Below are 24150 nucleotides of genomic sequence, written 5' to 3'. Positions count from 1 at the left end.
AAGAAAATGTACATTATATCAAATCAGATTGAATTTTAGATAATTTATCATTGAACCCTAAAAGAAATCTATGGGGAGAGAGTAGGAGGATAAACTTACATTTTTATTATTTACTGGTTTAACTTCCTCTTCTTTAGTCCCCATCGGGGAGCCTTCAAGAAAATGTACAACGCATTACGCCAAGATCTAATACTTTTTAACGAAAATTTATCGTGGAACATTCACATTTTCATTCCTGGCAGATTATAACCTCAAGGTGGAGGATATTTAGAATGCCATAAAGAAAACATATACTAATCTTCCTTATAATCGAAAATTTTTATTTGGTTTATAATGGGCAATTGTCTTACATGTATGTGTGTAACCTTGCAACATGGGGTGGATGTGATTTCCTTTTATCGCCTTATACGAGGAAAAATCGAAAAGTCTTTAACCAACTCACTTATTGCCAGATTACGAACAATAAACGAAGAACAATATATACACAATATTCTACGCACTTTTGTCTATTTTCCACACAATCACCAACATGTATTAAGAAACATGTACAACCATAACACAAGTTTCTCGATGCCTGCTGCGAAGGCAAACGGGTGTCATGGAACCAACGACTAAAAACGTTCTGCGTTTCGGTGTCTTTGTGAGCTTCTGTCCTGTCAGGAAATTCTTCACTGGGTCAAAAAGATGGTAATCAAAAGAGGCATAATCTCCCACTTCGAAGAAGTTTGGCAACTGTTTTGTTCGCCACGTGCGGTTTTGCGTTGTATGGAGGAAGATCACATGATCAACATCCAGAATACCCCGATGTCTTTTCCTAATGGTTGCTCGCAGATCAGACAGTGTGCGACACTAGCGTTCTGCGGTCGTGGTTTCACCTCTTGGTAAGAAATCCAGTAGGACTGGTCCCCGACTGTCCAGAAACATTGGTTATCAGTTTACCGGTCGATTGTGTTTTTCGAAATTTCTTCGTTACTGGCGAGCAGAGATGTTTCCACACCATGCTCTGCTGTTCTGACTCGGGACTGTGTTACATTATTCACGTTTCGTCGCCAGTAACAACGAGGTATGGGAAACTGTTGACTTCCTTAACCTAACACTGCAAATGGTTCAGTGACATGACCAGTTGTTTGCTCTTGCTGATATTAAGAAGCACAGAAACCAACCATATGACACCTAGCAGTATTCCAACGAATAGTGCTCAATGTTATAAACACTACTATAGGAAATGTTTATCTCCCTGGCAATGACCTTCAGATAAACACGTCGATCCGCTTTCTCCATTTAGTCAATACACGTAATGTTCTCAGACGTTAGCAAGGAACGATGTTGGCTCGATCGTTCATTATTTTGGACGTTTTATCGACCATTTTCAAATTCTTTGCACGCCACTGCACATTTCGCACTGCTAAACACTTGTCCCAATAAACCGTTTCCATTTTCCTGTGGATATATGTGGCTGTGTGTCCCTTCCATCAAGAAAACCAGTAACACTTTGCTGCTCATGTGACGTGGACGTCCTGAGCATTCCAGCTATCTATGGCAACTGGGAACGGCGTGTGCGGTAAAATAAATAAATAAAAATAAGAAGTTACACTAGAGCCGTTTTACGAAGAGCCTACCGCACTGTTCGTGTATTTCAATTTTGTATTAAAATGTATTACACGCTAGAAAAAAATAGGCACAAAGATTTTCGATTTTCTCTCGTACATGATGGACTGACACTCCAAACAATAGGATTATTTCTGCAAGTGGAAGGAAGGGGCATATTAAGTTTTATCAAAATCAGATAAGTTTTACGAGAGTTATCGTCGAATCGACGAATGGACAGACACAAATGCAGATCGAGTCGAATGGTAGAAGCTTCGCTAACGCGAAGTATTTTATCAATAGTTATCAATAAATTTAGAGATGGTTTAAAGCTGCCTTTTGCCTCGTAAGCTGAAGAAACCGTATCTAGTTTCTATATTATTTCTTTATAAAACACACTGGATAAGCGCTGATTATAAAATATTTGGACATTTTTCTACATAAAATAATTATTTCTAAACAGAATTTTCTATTAAGAAAAAAAACTATTTTTATTGTGAAATAATACTTTAACCTATTGGAGACCGAATTCCTTTCACAATGTCAGGCCGCTGGTACCGGGACAGTTTTCAGCAAAATGCAGTTATTTTTAAATGTCTATAGGTCAATCTAATTTCCTAGACAGCTGAAACAAGAAGCAAGATATGCAGAACAGAACAGACTTTCAGAGCATGTATGACTTAGGCCCTTGCATGAAGTGTTGTCTCAGGGGAAGTGAAAAATTCACATTTTTTAAAAATTGGGATTTGCTCCTCTTGTCCACAGGGAACTATGTATACGACGAACACAAAATGCACACAAGAAAATGTTCGTTGAGAATTTCTGTAAGTTCCTAATTGTACTGTTGTCATACTATCACCAACAGCGTAAACTGTAGTCTCGAACCATAAAACGATACGCCATTTACTCGAAGCTAGTTTTTAGCAAATTACACTAACTCTACACTAATTCCCATTTAAAAAAGATTAAATAATAATGGAGAAAAAACTTGCTGTATTTACCCTTTGTACAACTGCTCCGAGGCATCATGTGATATATGCCTCGCACTCATACTGGTAGTACACATAAAGCAAGGTATCACACACAACGGACGACAGGTATAAATACTTGGCCGTTTCTGGGGCTGTCCCAATGAACGAATCGTCTTGGATTTGTACTTCTTGTTAAAAAGTGCTTTGTGTCCTGAACCTCATACTTTGCGTCAGATGTTGGAAATATGTTCGAAAACCGCCCCATTCGCGTTCGAGCCTGGAGCCGCTGATCTCGGTTACGGGTTAGACCTAAATTATCGTGAAAATCAAAGAGCCTCATGTGCAGATGAAAGTTTTTGAACAGCAACAAGGCATTGAAAACACTTCGCGTGAGTGGAAAAAGAATTTGACAGTCCACTTCATGGTCTTACGGCCAAAGTTGCAGGAGTTGTTCATGGGGTCGGCAAGATCAACGTACCCCTTGGGGGTCTGTAATTGTTTACAATATCCGACTTCAGGGCGTTACCACGCTCATTGCTGTAATTTTCCTCAGTTGGTGGCAGATTCATATTTGTAACAACGTGCACTCCTTTCTCGTCTTTCCAACAGACTATCGTCAAGTCATCTTTCAGCCGAACACGTATGTCTCCTCTTTTCAGTTTCAAGATGTCTTGCTAATATTTGGAGGTAGTCCTTTCCGTCTTCGATTGACAGAAAAGAAAAGTTGCAAGTCGTCAAATAAGTAAGATAAAGTAGTTGTGTATAATTAACTTACGTTCAACTTCTTGCACTAAGTGTAAAACCAGTTGGTGAGTCGCAATGGTTTTATCAGGATACCTCTAACGGTCCTCACACAAGTACATCGCCATGTGATATGTATATCCCAGTCACAGTGTTTGTAGATCTTATTCCCAAATCTTTTGTGCTCTTGGGATATACTGTTTGAAGATTGCTTTTGAATAAAACAACTGTCCTATCGACTGCTAAATGCCCTGATGAATACTCGCATTTAGAGCTTCAGTTATTGATTTTGTCAAAGACAAACCGTAACTTTTACAACCTATCGTAACTAAAGTCGTCTTCTCATTTCCTTCATCGTTAATGTCACGTTTCGATTTGGTCGTTGGATGCATTTTTAAATATTGGCAGTATACCTATTCCTTTCAGGCACCAGATGCTGAAATATTTCTAGTGAAAAAGTCAAAGCAAAATAGTCGAGAGGTGAAAAAAACTTTAGTCAATATGCTTGGCTTGCAAATTCATTCGTCCAGAGAAAGGTGGTAGGTTTGAAGCATTCGACCAGGGATTGACAGGTGCAGAAAGAGGGGTGATGGAACCTGATGGACTAATAGATACAGGATATGTATGTGAATGATGTACAAAACTCAGGCCAAATTTAATGTCATCAGATCCATATTTAGAGGAGTCTGGAGAAATAGCTTGGTATCTTCATCTCACTCTGTATGCAATACCTCTAAAGCCCCTTTTATGAACACGATTTTTGCAGTAACGTTGTAGCAGTGAAAAACTGCTCTTTTTCAATGTAATATTTAACGTTGTGCAGCTTCGCAGGCCTCCAGCAAAAAGTACTTCCTAGATAGTTTTCCTTCTTTTTTCTTTTCTTTCTTTCTTTCTTTTTTTTTTTTTTTTTTTTTTTTTTTTTTAATCTTATAAGAATGATTCACTTAAAAGTATTAACGGTATGTTTCTATTTTTCGAGGAAAGCAAGTAACACAATCACTAAAGTTGTTTCTGCAGGGAGAACTTCACTGTAGAATGTGAAAAAAGTATTACAAAAATACTCGTAATCCACACTGTATCGAATAAATATTCCAAGGAAAATTTGTAGCTCCGAGGGGAGAATCTCCCATGGTTATCCGTTGAAAGTATTATTGATCACCACAACTTCTTTGCTATGAAAAGTGATTTTTGTACGAAGGAAACAATGCGTATGTGACTTTTGAACACATATATAACATACATAGCAGTAGCTTCATTTGAGGTATTGCTTTGGGAGTGGGGGTAAAACGGAAAGACTACATACTGACATAAGAACTGTTTTCATTAGTATATTACTAAATATATCAAACATAGGGGAAATTGACCCACCCTGACTCCCTAAATATAGGCCTCAAACATTAGGAATATATGTACAAGTTACTTGTCTATTTGTTAGGCTAACTTCAGTTACAAACGCAAATTCTCAAGAACCACTTTCTTTAAGTCCTCCAGTCCGACCCCCTTGAACTCTGGTTTCCTTCATTTGAAAGTTAACTACCTCCATCCTCCTCGGTATGGACGGCCCTCTTTAGATTGTCCACAATCCCACTAAATTGTACCTTCTTTACGCTTACCAGTACTAGTTAGTACGAAAATAAAAATAAAAAACTATGAATTCTGGGAAACATACATACACGCACATCCACATCTTTTCATATCTACACAAACAAAAATGAATGTAACGATGTTTGGCAGTAAATCCTCCCAGAGTGCTGCACAGATTTTGATGATTTTTGGTACATTAGCGGACCATGGCCTAATTTAGATTTTTATTACATTCCTAGATTTCCTAGAGGGAGAAAACGTCCCTAGCAAGACATTCCAATGCTAGCATATGGGGTAAAATTTGACTACAGTAGGCTCATTTTGTTTATTTGAATTACATAGCAATCAATTCTCTTTTTCTTTTCAACACATTTAAAACTTATTTCTAAGATTTTAACATGATAATTTCCGTTGACCTTTAAATACTCAACTACAAGATTATTAACTAAGAAAGTAATAACAGCTGGGAGTTTGAGCAGATGAGTTTGAGCCGAAAGTGTAGAAAATGGCACACGCCGTTTTGTTTCCTGAGCCTAACTAACTAAAGAATGGTAACGACGCATCGCTCTCGTATGAACAGAATAACTGCTTCTCACATAGTTAGATAATGTTTATGCGACTTTTACGTCGTACAATTTCTAAAACACACAGGCAATTTCTTCAAATCTGCAGCGTTGACAAGGATAAAAAGAATATACTCTCATCGAATTTGAAGTCGCGGAAACTTTTGTTGTGAGACACGACGGGAAAAGTGATAATGCATAAATGGGCCTAACTGATCTCGAATTCCATACGAACAGAGATCACTATTATATGTCATTAGTCATACTAGACACCTTACAGAAATCACGAAGATATATAAAAAGACGATGCAAAATGAAAAAAACTATCCGAGATGTGCACGAAAAAAAGATCTTAAAGTATCTCACAATAAAAATTTGGATCGACATTTGCACGTTCTGCGTACTACAATTCTTCTGGTTGTATACAGAAAGCGAAGCGATCGCTGCGCAACGGGAAGCCTCACAATGGAAATATGTATGTGTATTACCCACCTGTTGTAGGAAACCCCGTATCGCAGTGACCGCTCCGCTCCCGTCTATACGTATTGCATTTATAGGGTATAACTGCGTAATTTTCTAACTTGTCAGCGATATCTTTCCGCTTTCATGAGATATTTGGTATTATATCAGCGCCTTCGCCCGTTTTCCAATGCATCTAATATGAAACCGGTGACGCTTTCGACTGATGTTCATTAGACATCTTTTGCTTAATTTCATGTCTACTATCACCTCCCCTAGCTTGTCAGTGTACTATCTTACCACCTTATATAAAACGAATAAAAAGCTTTCTTTTACTTCACTAGATGCTGCAATGACCCACGCTAAAATCTAAAGTTATTTTTAGCGTTGAACAACTATGATGCAACTCGACACATATGAAGTAGCAGATCGCTGGTTTCTTGCTTTCTTTGTTTCCCTACAATCAACTCCCCTTCCTCCCTCCGGCACCACATGACACAAAGTTGATTGACAAAGCTCATAATAATCTGTGTTGAATACGGGATGTATTTACACATAAAAACTTCCATTCACTACCAACAAAATAAATACTTAATAAATAATGCATATCATTAAAAAAATAAAAAAAAATAAAAAAAAAAATAAACGAATCAAGATTTCCTTCCTTCAACAATGAAACAAACAAGTTTTGGAGCTAATAACATTAGGTAAGAATTATAGGCACGTATTTAGACATTTAAACCAAAAACACGGACTTTCATGGCAGGAAATAGAAAATGCTAAGACATTTACACGGAAAATTATGAAGTATTTAAATATTAACTCCAACGTAACAATAAATCATTACTATGTACCCTCGGCCTTACATAAAAAATAAATAAATAAAATAAAATAAAATAAAAATTATTACTTGGTAAACAAAAGGTTAAATCGAACTGGTAGACCTACGTTACTGAGTATAGATGTTTCTACATATTCAGTGATTCTTTTCTTATTTTACTTCTTTCCTTCTATTGATGTATTAGCTAATTAGGTCTGTTTCTAAAAGGTAAGCTGAACACCTGAATGAATAAACGCACAGATTTACGATCAATAGCAATATACCTATCCACATTATCCGAATCCAGGTGCAACTTGCTTCCAGTCCTTAAAAAAAAGCTGGGCTAGGATTACCATATTTTGATATTTCAAAATGCGGATACTCTTCATTTGGCTAACTTGTTATATACACATGAACTCACGACACAAGAATGATAAGTTTAATCTTTCACTATCACATTTAAAACATTATGAAAAATGTATTGAAAAATGTGGAAAATAATTTAAAAAATGTATTTACACAGTACCATGTTAATTTTTCTTATTCATACTTTTCAGTGGAACTGGTTTCTTTAACAATTTCTTCTTTGAATACATATGGCCAAACATATCTTTACATGTGAAATGTTTGAAACTGAATTGACAATACACTTGGGTTCAGAAAATGCGGACATATCAGGGAATTCGAAAAATGTATGCGGACGAAAATTTCTACTCTTTAATATGCGGACATTTTTGCATAAATGCTGACATATTTATTTACGAACATAATTCCAGATAAAGCTGAATGACAGTTTACATTGGAATATCTAACAAACCTAGACGATGAAACATAATGCAATAATAATAATAATAATAATAATAATAATAATAATAACAGCAATAAAGTCTAGGTCATACTGTATGAAAAAGATATGTGTTGCATGTTTATTTGAAAGGAATTCGGAAATACAATTCTGAGAGTAGCGTTTCGGACCTGAGTTGACTATGTGTGAGTTTATACAGATATTTGGGGTCACTGATTTTATGACGAGTGTCAACAGTTCATGTTTTGTCATCACACGTGTGCGGAGGTACTCTTAAGGCGTACTATTGCAAGGAACAAATTTAAAATTATTATTATTATTATTATTATTATTATTATTATTATTATTATTATTATTATTATTATTATTATTATTATTATTATTATTATTTCATTTACCATTTCGAGTGTTTTCCCGATCGCGAATCATACGAATGAAAGTGGCCTAACAATTCTATGAAAGACTTCGAAGTTCATCGTCGAAAGCAGGTAAGTCTTACCATTGGATCCTGTTAATTCAGTCAGTTATATTTATTTACCTTTCTAAAATCTTGGATTGTGTTATCCTTTCATCTACTTGTTAGCTAAATCAAAAGTCTTTCTCATAGGTTTTCCAATTGGAACTTCTGCACCGTTTACAATGTGAGCATATAAGCAATATTCTCCATGTTTTACATGTCCTGGTCTGATTATCCGATTTTCGATTACAAGTTCAACACTGTGAAATTGTACTCATACTGTGGAATTCAACATTGCGTGACTGTCTTCGTTCAATGGTTTGTTCGTTTCCTTTCGCTCAGAACACTTTGTTGCGAGGTCTGTGATTCCTTTTTATACTAGTTACCGACCAAATTTTCCTCTACAAAACAAAATATTTTATAAATTACTCACTTTAGTATTCCCTCGAATCGAAGATGAATAAAATCATCAACGATACTTCTAAGCAGACACACATTTTATCAAGCTTGACAAAACGAGCAAAGCCACATTTTCACTATTTAATGAAAATAACAAACTGAGCAGATTCAAAGAAGCAAAATTTGCGTGAACTCAAAGCGTGTAGCATACTGACATGTGCTACTACACTGTTTGTGGAATACCAGGAGCAAGCCCCTGGCGCCTGACGATGGCCTAGGCGGCTTGCATTAGTAACTACTAAATCCAATCCTTCTACGAATGAAAAATTGCAAACCACGCAGTTTAAATATGAGCTCAATTATATTAGAGAACTTCTGAAATGAAAGTAGTTCAAAATTAATTTACTGCTGTTCATCTTTTTCTTTTAAGTCACGGAATTATTTGTATACAAACACGAAATTGCAGCAATAACAACAATTACAAAATTTAATACATAATCTTTCGTTTACCATTAATCAAGTAACGACATAATGGGGTGGAACTCCACTCTATACAATCTTATTACTGCAAGTAATTATATAGATCTACAGATGACGATAATGTGTTATCGCTTACAGCGTAGCAGCAGCAAGGCAAGAATCATATGCATACTCTACAGCGAAACGGACAGTGCTTATTCGATTCTATAGTAGATACCGATACAACTTATTCAATATTCAGAACAAATTCCCCAGAAGCACTATCCAAGAGAAAATCATAATAAATAACAAACCTGTAATTAACACCAAAGAATTAAAAAGCAGAAATGGAAAACCCAATGGACTAAAAACATATACCTAGGTACAATGATGGTATTTGCCTTGTTAGGAATCGCTTCCTGCAGCAAAGTTGTAAAACAGTGTAGACATAGTTTAACAATTTTTTTGACCTGATAAGTTTCTTCGAAATATCGTTGATGTTTTTATTTATTCTTGATACAAAGGAATACTAAGTGAGTGTAAGAATGTGTTCCTATATGTCTTTATTATATTACAAAACACTGAGTTTTACATATGTTTGCTTTTAATGTCTTCGATATAATCACGCCGATCAAATGTTTCTTTATGAAGCAGAAGCATTCATATTATGTGATGAATTTATTTTTTTATTTCTTCGTCGAGTTGTTATTTGTTAGCACTATGCCTAGAGGACGCTGCTCTGTTATGTGTGACACAATGAATTCACTCGATATTGGTCAAGAGCTCTGTCAATGTACTGTGAGAGACTTTGTGTTCTCTCGCTGAACTGAAAATTCCGCCCAAACTGAGTCGCTTTCTGAAAGGTCATAGTGTACCCCTTTACGACGCGAAGTTTAGTGTTTCAATAAAAAGGAACAATGTAACACCAAGGATTGTGACATTACTTTCACTTTAATCAATACAGCCTGCCTTAACGAAATGGGGTACATGGATTACAGCTGCTCTCAATTATCCTAAAAACTTCGAATCCATCAAAAAATAAATAAATAAATAAATAAATAAATAAATAAATAAATAAAATAAAAAAAAATAATACTTTTGATGAGGATTATGCGTCTTCAATTAAGATGGTTCGCAGTTTGCTTAAGAAGAATTCCTTTCATTGCAACACATTTTGTAAAATTACCACATGCTATTACCAAGGTTGAGAAAAAGAAAGTTTTCTGAAAACTTTCAATAACTTGAGTGTTGTACATGTTGGCAAGGGTGTGCACATTCAGCGAAAATGAGTGTTCGATAAATTAAAGAACATCGCTAGTATTACGGAAGGTGATGCTCATGTAACTGTTGACAAATACATCAATCCTTTCCAAATTACTTGTTTTCAGTATGCTCCAGTGACATCTACAGAGGTGGAAAGATCATTTTCATGGGCTTTCATGGATTTTGGGCTTTTTATATTGCTATTAATTCCGGACTATAGTAATCTTACCGATGCCCACCGATGAGAACGCAGGTATGACGCTCGGAAGCTGTGAGAGTGGTATCTGGCAAACCAAAGGTGGCAGTACGTCACTACATTGGACGAGAAATAGGTATACTGTTCCGATTCCGGCAAACCAAAAGCCATCATGTCCGGAGACGATGGTGCGAAGCGCTTCACAAAGTGGGTCCAAGCATGCAAAGAGGCTTTTCTGAAAGGGTTCATGGTGGTTGTCGGCTACTCATTGCGGCAAACTGAAGACTCGCAGGGTGAAGAATCGCAAAATCAACTCGCAGTACTAACAAGAGGAGATTCTAAGGCTGATCTATGAGTATGAGCTAGCAGAAATGTATAGAAACGAGATTGACATGGTTCACATCTATCAACACAAAGCTTTATCACACCTCCCCAAGATCGTCCCTTGCATTTTACCAGGATATGAAGAAGTTACTGGAATACAGGCCGCAACTTTCAACGAAAATAACTGTGAAGTTTCTAGACGAAAGTTCAATAGATTTTGTGGATTTGGACTGCTTAAAAGGGCTCTGGGCACGAGGCGTGAGACAACTTTGAGTGGATTCTAGAAAGTTATGAAAGAGGAATGAAAAAAGATCCCCTCGTAAATCTTTTACGGAGCCTTCTGCAAAACGTAAGGACGAAAGTAACTTTCACACGCTGTATCACTCTCCCAAGTGGCATAGACTGGTGGCTCTTGAACCATACATAAAAAGTAGTGCTAGAATATAATACACGAAACAACAAAAACAAACACGTGATTAGAACAAAAATGGTACTTTTATAGAGAAACAATAAGTTACACTGAAGTCACTGCGACATATGATGCTCCCTTTGACATTATAGAAGTGAAATAATCCTTAGAAGGATGTGTGATCACCCCACAGACAGCAATGCATGCTCTCTAACGTGCTCCTATGCTGCTCATAAAGTTGGTAATGAGCTGTTGTGATATGGAATTCCATTCCTCTATCAGCGCTATTGGAACTGTTAGATGATCCTTGGTTTATTGGGACATGCTGCAAGATGTCTCCCTATAGTATTCCACACGTGCTCAATAGGATTTAAATCGGAGGAACGGGCAGGTCAGCCCATTTTTGAATATCTTCTGGTTCCAAGGGCTCCACGATATGGTCACGCATTATCATCCATAAATATGAAGTCGGGGCCGACGCACGTGTGGAAGGAATACAGTGTCACAATAACGCTGACCGGTGAACGTACCACGTTCAAAAATCTTGAGGGTGAAATGTACATGCAGTACTATACCTCCCAACAAGAACAACTGGATTACCAAAACGATCATATTCAACAATGCTCCTGGGTTCACTGCAAGATCCCTCCTCTCGCCACACGAATGTATGTCCAAAATCATTGCTTAGACTGAATCTGTTCTCATCTGAGACGAGAACGCGACCCACTTCTCGGTCCAGTCCTGATATTCTTGGTACCACCACAAACGATGCCATCAATTTCCAGGTGCCAACGAAATACAACGTAATGGGTACTGGGCAAGGAGACCATCACTGTAAAAGTGACATTGGGCGACTTACAGTCCTCTTAAATTGCACACGCTGTTTGACATTAGCCCCTTGTTGCCTGCTGCAGAATGTAGTAATCGTCCACTGTTGTAGCTGACCGTGGTCGACCACATCTTCGCACAGCAATGCCTGTAGTTCGAAACGCTCCTCATGCACCTAAAACAATGCTGTGAGCAATACCAAACTTTCGGAACACTCGTCATACCTCTTTCTTCATCCAGTTTTCTAATGATTCTTACCCGTGTGAAATCATCCAAATGTTGTTTTCGAGTCATGTTGTTGTAACACCATCACAATGTGCCTTAACAGGTCTCTGACTGACACATACTTTTTCATCCCTTACATTCAACTGTTTCATATCAGGGGAACTGACCCATTCGGCGGTACGGTCACGGTAATGCCATGCTGCGCATGTGTGGGAAACTTCTACCAACATGCTGACGGGCTTTTATTCATTTCCAACGATTACGCAAAATTTCATGCTACTTTATCTATTTCGCCCTTCTTACACATAAGTGTACATTGCTGAGCCATTGTTCGGAACCATGGAACACACATTGAGCACTGCTGCACCTGCCGCCGAGGATTTTGTAACTATTTGATAAGTGCAATCTGGTTACACATATGCGGAAGAGTCTCTAAAAATTTCAATATATTCACCTCTCCTATTATATTATAATTATCATTAATGATCACAATATATCACTTTCAGACTCATTCCTTTATATACAACTAGAAAAACATTCATATCTTCTTGCAACGACCCTTTATCAGTTTCTATTTATTATTGTCATCATCTCCTAATCGCGTATGAAATTAAGAACTAACAGGAACAATGTGTTCCTCACTTCAAATCATTACACATTTTGAAGTAAGCAGATTTTTTTCTTTTTCTTTTCTTTTCTTTCTTGTTCACACATTATTACTTGTTTCACTGAATCATGCCTCTACCAATTTTACAATCTTCTTGAGATTCCGAATTCATGAAAGGTACAGAATAGTTTCTGTTATGTTTAACTGCATTAAATCTTTCAATAGATGCTGAATTTGTTCATATTCCGATTTTCTCCTCTAATACTTATTTGGTGTAAAATAACTGGATTTGTGAATCTACTGAATCTGACACAACACTGATTATCTCTGATTATGAACAAATGACATATAAACTACGTTTTGAGTTTATAAAAAAATTTACTATGGAAAACTCAAGTTAGGTGCGTGCACAGCATACTAATTAGGGATCCAACAGCCAAATTTAGATGCTATGAATTTTAGGAGGAACCCTGAACATTTTAACGTCTCGTGTTATTTTGAGGCTAATGGAGGCGGTAACGATTGTAACGAACAAAACAGCAGAATGAAGAAAGTGGAAGGGAAAGGAGAAACCTGAGAAAACCCATGCACAAGATGTTTGATCGCCAGAAATATTCATTTAGCAGGAGCTGGGACCGAACCAACGACCTCATATACTAGACATGAGGCTCTATCAGTCAGCCACTGCGGCCCCGAACTTTGGATAAAGTTCATTATTTTTTCCTTGTTTGAATATATATATATATAAACACTAAATAATAATCTAAGCTCTAATGTAACTATTTAAATGAAGACCAGTGCTGTTAAAAATTCGAATCGTACACAGATCGACCGTAAAGTAACGCACAATCCGCTGTTGCTCGGTAATGATTAAGCATTAGAGAAACGAAACTTTATATAAGGGATGATCAACTGAAACCCGTTCGTTCCATGTATTATTGGTATAGTGTGTAGGAGGATATTGTTTGTATAATAGTGTGTAATGGCTAATGTTCCTGTGTGTTGGGTGTAGGAATGTTGTTGATACGCGTTTCCGTTTCGCAGGTATAACGAGTAAGATGGCGTTCAAGATCCCCAATCCATGCAAACAGGACCAGCGTACCGTCATCCAGTTTCTGAGTGCCGAAGGTTGTCAACCAGCAGAAGTGTTCCGGCGTATGAAAGACGTGATGGTGATGCATGCGTCTCGAAAACAACAGTGGCGGACTGGGCCGGAATGTTTCGGAAGGGGCGTGAACAAACTACTGATTATCCCCGTCCTGGTTAAGCCCATGTTATCCCAACAGAAGAAACGCGTGAAAAGGTGAATGCGGCTATAGCTGCGGATAGACGCATTGCTATTCAATTCATAGCTTGTGGCTTTCACATCTTTAGGCCTCTAGAGAAGGCATTGAAAAGTCAGATATTTCAGTCTGACGCTAAGGTTCAGGACGCTGTGCGTGATTGGTTTGATAGTCAGTCGTCCAAATTTTACATGGTCGGCATTTCCAAGTTAGTTACACAGTAGGACAACTGTCTCAACGCTCATGGTGACTTCTTCTGAACAATATATTTACTGCACGCTAACCATAGACGCTTCTAGATAGTGTATAAGTTTCCGCTGGAAATAAAATTTATTTCATGAATTATGACCACTGAACGGGTTTCAATTGATCGCCTCTTATAGGTAGAAGCCCTGATCCTTTGTAAATGTTACTCAATATACGAGGTGACACACACACACACACACACACACACACAAACACACACAAAAAACAGACTTAAGCTTCTTGAAGACTTAAGCGTGTAGCTTGAGAAAAGAGTGGAGTTGGCAACAACTGTTTTGGTGACATCATCACACACACCTCCTCTATCCATGCGGCCAGTTTCGACTTAACCGATCACGCTAGTTGGGCTACTGTGTCATTGAGTGAACACGTGCAACTGCATTCTGCCGGAAACATGTCAAAAAACGAACAGCTAATCAACATCAAGTTTCCTCTGAAACTTAAGAAATCAGCTACAGAAATATTTCAAATGTTAACCGAGGATTATGGAGATGAAACTGTCTCGTACACGTGTGTTTGAATGGTATAAGCGTGACCCAAAAATACACGCATGTCAAAATCAAAATTCAAGGCAATGTTAATTGTCTTCTTCGACATTAATGGAATTGTAATGATTGAGTGGGTTCCCAGAGGTCAGATTGTTAAACAACACTACTACATTGAAGTACTAAAAAGATTTCGTGAAAAAATTAGGAAAAAAGGCCACAGTTGTGGAGTGATGGATGGTTGTTGCACCAGGACAATAAACCCGCTCACACGGCCCTCTGTTAAGCAGTTTCTGACCAGCAAAAACATTACTGTGATGGGGCATCCTCCTTATTCACCTGATTTGGCTCCATGCGACTTTTTTTTAATTTTTTTTATTTATTTCCTAAAGTTAAATCTTGCTTAAAGGGAACCCATTTTACCTCAGTTAAAGAGGTTCAGGCAAACACAGAGAATCTTCTGAAGGGCCTTCCAAAAACCTCGTTCCAGAACTGTTACCACCAATGGCAGCACTGAATGCAGAAGTGTGTGAATGGTGATGGGAACAACTTTGAAGGTGATAATGTCACAGAGAACAGATTCTGTAAGTACAATGATTTATTGGACCAGTGTTGTTTTGTCAGTCACACCTCGTATGAGCCATTTGCTTCACTGCACTGCAGCCATCTTTGTTTCCATGACACGAATGCACGTTTGTAACTCTTGAGATTAGTCTTTATACCACTTTTTTTACATACGCAGTGAACTCGTTGTTATTTCCAAACTGTCTCCCACGCAGATGAACACTAAAATCGTATATATGGAAGCCTATTAGACTGATTTTATATCAAAACTACTATACAGGCATTCTTTAAAATTCACGGATTTCGAGTGCACACAATTTGTGCGCATAATGAGATATTATCGAATAATACCTATTACACCCAAGTCTTCTGCCTGCTGTGCATTATATGTTAAAATTGTGCTTAATTAAAAGCTATTAATGACTAAAACTCTACGAGTTTACCTTTTTTTTAAATATATCTACCAACCACTCCAAACACCATACAATATTTCTTTATGCAATTATTCAAGGACTTCGTTAAGCACAACAATCCCGAAGGTAGCAACATCTATTAGCGTGACTGTTCTCTATTAAGAATCTGCGTGGCCCACTGAGACGCTGTTTATTATAAGGAATTTTACTGTTCGCTTTGTCCTTCTACCACCAACATTATTTATCATAAACAAGGTTGTATAACATTCCATGATACCGTAATGAACAGGCTGGCATATTTTGACTTTTATAATTAGAATACCTGTAAATGTCCTAGGGGACTACTTTCTGCAGCACTTTTAGGAATAACAGCAATATCAAACTTTGTCGATTTCACATTCATATGTATAATGCTATCTGTCGATATTTATTAAAGTGTTATGCTGTAATGCTCGTTTCACATAAGTGTTCATACATTTCTTAAAAGTGTTAGGATATTTAATGTTTAACATAACACATACATTAATAAGCAAACCAGAAATGTGTCTTTTTCTATCCCACTTCATCTAGAACGAAAATATTAATCGTGGCAATTCTGATAAAGTCTAACCGTTTGCCCCTTCTTGGCCATAGGGCTATTGTGCACGATCCCACGTTCGATCTCCGATGAGGATACTTGCCTCGGACATACGCGTGAGTAGTGTTACCACACATTTAACATCAGGTTTTGTCTCATATAGCGTCGGCGCTGAAGAAGTTAACTCCACTAATCCCGCAGAAATCAACATCTTAGCCGAAGACTATGAGGAGAAACTTCTTTTCACTTGATGTTAACATTTGCGCAAATGAATGAAAAACATAAAATACAACAAAATAATAGGATTGAAAAACAGAATCAGAAAGTTCTAGTACTTACACAGACACTGACAGCTATGACGAAACAGAAAAAAACACATTGGCAAATAAGATACATGGATTAAAGCTTGCATAGTTTTTTAACCTAAAATTTCTCGAAAGTATTGGCAGTTTCAATTTAATACACATGTTTGCTAGAGAAAGAGTATATTGCTCTTTCTGTATTGTGCTTCCATCAAAAATGTTCTATAGAGTTATAATGTATAAGGCCTGCTATCTTAAAAATATTACAAATTCAAACATTGGATTTAATTGTTTTTAATATGTCACGCTTTTTCCTATCAAATTTTCTCAGAGTCCGCAGTGGAAACAAACAAATATTCGCTACAAGGTTTCTGTGAGCATACCTACTATGAATTTTATAAGGGTCTATTAAGGAAATAATATTCTGTATATTACAGTACATTCTGGGTTGTGTGGCTATGTGGTAGGGTAGGCGCCTTTGGCGCGGGAGACCCGTATTTAATATCCAGTGAGAGTTCGTGTTATTCGGATCCTACGTCAAGCTGTATGTCCACGTCTTACATGGCCTCAGTGCTAAAAAGTATGCCTAACTCCAGATCAACCAACCAAGCAATCTTGATTGTGTTTGTTCTTGGACTGCTCCACAACAGCAGACACATTGATCATTATGCTTTAATTCTATGATCAAACGGCAATCGGTACAGTGAAGGAAGAACAGAACGAACGAAATGGGAACCAATGAAAGAGACACATTATGATGCTCTCACTTATCTTCCATGGTTGTAACTAATTTTGTTCTGCAAAATGTGTGCATTATTCCCTACGAGGAAACATCAATTTGTAACAAAATGTCTTTTATATGGTTCTGTAACTAATATTTCTACTGCTCGAAGATTTTCCAAGCTAAAACTTGTAACGAAAAGTTATTATGGTGTTTTAGGGTTGTTTAAATTTATAAGTTCACATGATTTCGCCTGGAAGTTGAAAATTCCATATGTACTACTCTGTTCAAGCTTCTTCCTGTTGAAAATGGTTTTTCGTTGCGCATTATTATTGCTGCCAAATCGATCTATCTAGTAATGAATCTCGATATACGACCATTCGTAATTTTGATAGCAAAATTTTCGTTTCTCTTGAATTAAAATGTGCAATAAGATTTACTGTTTACAAAGAGAAAGTAATATGGAAAGTTATTAGTAGTAGACAGTACATACACAAGTGAATAAATAATCTGCACATTTATACGATCCAGAAGCGAACACTATATAGTAATAAAAATTATTACAGCTTATGAATTAACTTGGAAGATAATTTACACGCAGACATCGAACATATATTCAAGTTGTGAAAATTAAATTGATACGAAATGCATTCACTTCAAAAACAGCATAAAGAAATCCAATGTTTCACAAAACAAATGCAGAAGATTCACAACATAAAAGAAAAATGGATAAGGATAAACCAGTTCGCAAAACAAAAATTCTTAAAATAAAGCCTACCTGTTGTTATTTATTTTTTTATTTTTTATTTATTTATTTATTTACACCGGCGGTTGGGAAGTTACGTGAGAGGACTTATATTGATGGAAGAAGACCTTTTCCAGTCTTTTTAAACTGTTTTTTTTTTCGAACATAGTCAATAAACGTTTAACACCACAGTGTTAGAAATATTTCTGAATCTTTTTAAGAACAAAAATATTCCTTTCACTATGAACAAATGAAATCTAAATAGAGTTTGAGATTAGATTATTGGAAGTTTCATAAATTAAGTTTAAAAGTTACACTGAAATAATCAAAATACTGATTGACAAAATAAATAAATGAATAAAAAAAATAAGTTCAAAAACTTTTCAATATAGAATATTTTCGTTGTTGATTTCTGATTACATAAAACAATTTCCAGACATTTAAAACAAGATAACTAGTGATATTAATAACAATAATAATAAAAGAAAAAAAATTGGACAGGAAAATGCTATAACAACATTCTACATACGATTTTTAAACTTATAGGTACAACAATACGAGTGTGTCACACACACCTGAATACAGTTCTGGCTCTAGCAATTAAAGATTCTCAACGATTGAAATATTAGCCACAAAACGATATCTATCTATCTATCTATCTATCTATCTATCTATATATATATATATATATATATATATATATATATATATATATATATGAGAGAGAGAGAGAGAGGAGAGATTAAGCATCAATATTTGTTACTAAAAATATGTTCTATTAGTATTACGAAGGCATTAACTAGTACCGTACCCTTACTAGATATAAAAATTCCTCTAATAATAATAATAAAAAAAATTCCTAAGTCATCTTGTGGCCGATTATCACGACTAAGATTTTCGTGTAAGTCCAACCAGTCAAATGTATTTTCAATATACACAATACAACCAACTTATTTTCAAAATTTACTTCCATTTGATTTTCAACTTCTCATTGTTAATGTGACCAATGTACTCATGTCCAAAATGATTGTGGCATATCTATAACTGTCTTCTTGTAAGAATATAATTTGATAATGATTTGGCAGCGTACTTTTAATACTAATAGTATGTGTATAATCGGGAAATGTATATCTGTGTTAAATTTCATAGGAAAAGAATTATAAATACGAAAATTTAGAATGAGTAAAACAAAATGTTGCTAAATGGACAAGAAGTTTTATTTACGTTATATTGTTCTTATTTACTGCTCTTTTGACATGAAATTTGCCACATTCATGTTTTTGCCTATTATACACATACTAACATTGTAAGAAATACCGGGCGAATTCGTTGTCAAATTATATTCCTACAACATAGACATGAGACAATAATTTTGGACATGAGTGGACATATTTTTTTTTTTAGCTATATCTAAAATGTAATTAGTAAATATATGAAATTGCACTCCTCTGACAGAAAAGAGCGTGAACCTTTGACCAAAATTGCAATTTGGTTTAAAATGGGTTTCATAAAGTAGGATGTAACCAGCATCATAATCACACATTCGTCCATTACGAAACATCACGATTAGGTCAGGTCATGTAGGGCTTTTATTTGTTGTTCTACGAAATCCTGCAGATTTTTAACAGTATTTTAAAAGTTTACACATAGGAAATTTGTGGAAAAGTCGAATTTCGCAACTTGTTCCAGCATGTTCATTATACAACTCACAAATATCTTAGCCCTTGCTCAGTCCGAATTGTCGTCCTAGTACATGGGATGCTAATGCTGCTTTCAAGAAGAACTCAAAACACACCGTCTTGTCATTCTGTGTACGAATGTAGATTTTCTCATTTAACTAAGATATCATTTCCACATAATTGAATCATCCGTAGAAATAACGAAGTTACCTGCAGCCTAAATTGTCCTTACTGCTTCACAGTTCTTACTGAAAGAGTTAAATGGTATAGTACAAGCACACAAGATACAAGCATACAGATTCATCCAAAGGATGTATTTCCAGCCATTGTAGTCATAGTTGGTATTTATCGCCGATAGCTAACTGTAACTGTCCAAGTTTAAAAAATATATTTCTAAGCAAAGGTATTGTCTGACACACCGCCTAAATATTCTTGAGGTACAGCTTCTTTTGGAATATTATTCAGAAGTAAGTTCAATAGTTCTTGAATTGACTGCTCTGCAGCAATTTTTATAAGGTTAGGAAACGGTCAGCAGTAACAATGTACAAGGCAAGCAGTTGGATATCTCCTTTTAACCGCAATTCCGGCAAGAAATATCTATAGATGAGATGTTCACTATCTTTGGAAGACTCGTATGGTTATGCTTCTCGAAACATCTCAAGAACAACAACGTCATTAATTATGTCTTTGGTGTTCCACAACAGAGCACTCAATGGCATCTTTTGCAGAATTGATTTAATTTGAAGCGAGCATTATACGCTGCGCCGATTACTCCTTAATTTGTCAACCTTGTATCACATGACATACTATTCACTCTGCCAATGTTAATGCACATTACCAAATTATCATCTCTTAAGTCTACTGCGTCTTATATGTAAGTCTAATTATTTGTCACGTGAGTTTATATTCTATGAGTACAGATATTTAAAACTCCTCACACAATGAGTGGTGTAAGATGGAAAGTGCGACAAAGAATAGAACAAACAGCATTATTTTGTGAATTGAAATAAACGTTGGAATCGAATTTCAATTTTCTTACTAAATCTTTAATAATTTCTTGGCACAATTTAATTACTTCTCGAACATTATAATCAAATCAATTTTCCAGTGTTGACGAGTTTAATCTGTATACAGTATATATATATAATTCGTCCACACTGAAAAATTGATTTGGTATATACGTGTACATGTGAGAGAAGAAAATATACATATTTATCATTTCCAGTTTTAGCAATCACTATGCAATGTCAAGTCATTGGTATATACGGAATGAAATTAGGAGATTGGATAAAAATAAAGAAAAAACATCTTGGTTTCGAGGGCATAAATATATTAAAAAACAAGTGAGTAGAATTACTTCAATACGTGATCTTCGTCCAAGATAAATTTCCTTCTGATTGATTGTGGTCAGCCATCATATGTAACATTTCAAATATTGACTTGGTAAACTTGAAGGGGCCCGCGGCGGGTCAGTGGTATACAGCGTTTACCTCTGGTGCATGGGGTCCTTGGTTAGATCCCAACTCGCGCAAAGTGAACTTTGTGGTGAACAAACACTGTCTGCGTGAGTTTACTCGGAGTTCTCCTGTCTCCTCCTACTTTCTTCATTCAACATTTCTTTAATTTCTCATCATCACCGTCTCCTTTAGCCTAGCCGACATAATCGTGAAACGTAAAACTTCAAGATTTAGTTTCATTTTCCATTTTGTTAAAATTATATTTTTCAAATTTCTATCGGCAATCTTACTTTTAATTATGATAAAAAATTAACAATATACTAAAACATTTGTTTGAATATATCTGTTGTTTATTTTACAGTGTTAATATGATGGTATGAGGATTGATTCAAAGGAGCATTTCCTGATACAATTCATGTAAACAATTCTGTTAATATACATAATAAAATGTACTATGCTATCGGTTAATATGGATCTTGTCCGTTTGTACTAATATTTAAGAACTGGAAAAATGCTTCGATAGCACTCTTATGTTTTTGGAACCTTACACAGACATTCAGTTATTAAATAGAAGAGTAAAAAATAAACTGTGAAAACAATTTACTTTGGAACAATTGCACAAACTCCTTGTCTTAAGAAACTAGGAGGTTTAACACCGCAGAAATAAAAACATTCCATTCGTCCCATCCTGTGGCAATTTAAAGTCTATTTGGATTATTCCCACCTTCCTCCCATCTTACCAAGATATTTTACCAGATACTGACTACAGAATGATTTTCTTCCAGATTGTTTCTGATGATGAACTAAGTATTTTCCTCATTTACAGCACTATTTTTAAGCTCTTCTTCGGCTAAAACCACTGAGCCGTTTAGTATACTCCTAAAAATATTTTACGAAAAGATCTTTAATCCTTTAAAGTGCATATTACCATATTGACATATAGTATTTTCGGCAGTAATTTAAAGTGTTGGCCTTGATTTAGTTACTCCTTTGGCAATTTGATCACACTACTATTTTAACTGAATCCTTGTGCTGTTGATACAAGTGAAAAATAAAGACGTTTTGTAGGCCATAAAAGTAAACCTAAGGGTTTCCATAGTAACTTGAAAATCGTTCATTTTTGTTTGCGCATTAAAGGGTTAAGTTGTAACATTCACTAGTTGGTAAAAGCCGAAAACAAACTATTAACATTTAGTTGGTAATACTGCATCCATACGTTAAAAAGATGATAGGTGAGAATCGGGATAGAAATTTAAATTAAGAGAAAATGCTAAATGCAATGAATAACAACGAAAAATGATATGAAAAACGTATCGGATTTTACCTTCGAGATGGGAGGCCCGGGTTCGATTCCCGGCGGGAGCTCATGTGGTTCGGATTCCACGTTAATTAGTAGGTCCACGTCTCATATAGCCTCGCTGCTGAAAAGGGGACGTTAACTCAAAATCAACTCAACTTTACCTTCGAGAATAATCACATACAGTGTAACTAATTATATGAGTCATGATTATTTTTTGTCAAACATTTTATACGGTTAGCGTATGTGTCTTTGGCATGGGAGTTCCGGTTCGATTTCCGGTGGGAGCTCATGTGGTTTGTATTTCACGTTAAATTGTACATCCACGTCTCATATAGCCTTGGTGCTGAAAGGGATTCTAAACTCCAAACCAACCAATTAATTTCTACAATTATTATCAATACAGTATTTTACGCTATTACGAAAAATATTTTCGATACATATTAAGCCGCACACTACGGATGGATTTTTTTCTATTCACGTATAGAAATCTCACATTATTTATATTTTACCTAAAAAGAAAATCTTAAACACTCCTTCATAGCATACCTCTGATACACCAGATGTATTTCTGCTTTCTTCGTTGCTAGCAGGTTGCTCTTTCTCCACTGAAGATGATGATGATGATGTAAAGGAACTTGAAACTCCACTTTTGACGGGTTCAAGAGGACTAAATCCAAGGTTGGCCGCAAATAATGGTACTGAAGTATTCCATCGGGATCCAAAAAGCTGTTGAAATGAAGATAAAAAAAATTAGCTCAGCACGAAAATACAATAGTTCCATATTACGTTAACTGAAAATAATTTGCATCTCTGTAGGAGCAAACTGAACTCGCCGACTAATTTTTCAATGTATATTTTTCTTATTTATAAGAATACTGGACTTTCTCTTTATATAAACTATGCAATACATCGAACTGAACTATCAGATTTGTAAATATCTGACAGTTACTAATACAGGGTGTTTCAGATAAAACGTCCAGTGCTTATAAATCCGAAATGGCTGAGAATAAAAAGATGAAACAAAAGCTGAGATAGGAAAATGTCATAGGCCGCATCACATGGTGTTGTTGTGGTGACCCACAGGGCCCTCCTTCAAGGGGGCCCAGGGGCCAACTTCAAATTTTCAAATAGGAACATGTATTGAATCATACCTCACTCAATAGTACTTGAAAAACGAAACAACTTTTGTAGGAAACAATTTTCGATTTGGGCCACCGTTTTTAAATGGCCGCAAAAAGTGGGTCCTATATCAGATAAAACGTCCAGTGCTTATAAATCCGAAATGGCTGAGAATAAAAAGGTGAAACAAAAACTGAGATAAGAAAATTTCATAAGGCACATCACATGGTGTTGTTGTGGAGACCCCCAGGGCCCTCCTTGAAGGGGGCCCAGGGGCCAACCACAAATTTTCAAATGGGAACACGTAATGAATCATACCTCATTCAATAGTACTTGAAAAACGAAACAACTTTTGTAGGAAACAATTTTCGATCTGGGCCGCCGTTTTCAAAATGGCCGCAAAAGTGTCCTGTATCAGATAAAACGTCCAGTGCTTATAGGCCTAAATCAGAAACGGCTGAGAGTAGAGAGATGAAACAAAAACTGAGATAGAAACGATGATAAAGCATATCAAGTGGTGTTGTTGTGGTGACTCTCAGGAAAC

General features: G+C 36.1%; 1 protein-coding gene across 1 annotated transcript in view; it reads right to left on the bottom strand.

Annotated features, from left to right (window-relative positions):
* Positions 1 to 24150, bottom strand: part of Afti (aftiphilin) — a 114415-nt gene that overhangs the window by 31236 nt on the left and 59029 nt on the right. The window contains exon 5 of the mRNA XM_081731094.1: positions 23034 to 23213. Within this exon, the coding sequence (XP_081587220.1) occupies positions 23034 to 23213 (180 nt within the window). The remainder of the gene's footprint in view (positions 1 to 23033; positions 23214 to 24150) is intronic.

Source organism: Thermobia domestica, chromosome 11, assembly GCF_964235325.1.
Source record: "Thermobia domestica chromosome 11, izTheDome1.hap1.1, whole genome shotgun sequence".
Lineage (NCBI taxonomy): Eukaryota > Metazoa > Arthropoda > Insecta > Zygentoma > Lepismatidae > Thermobia > Thermobia domestica.
Note: the sequence above shows the minus strand (reverse complement) of the source record. Positions and strands in the feature narration are given on the sequence as shown.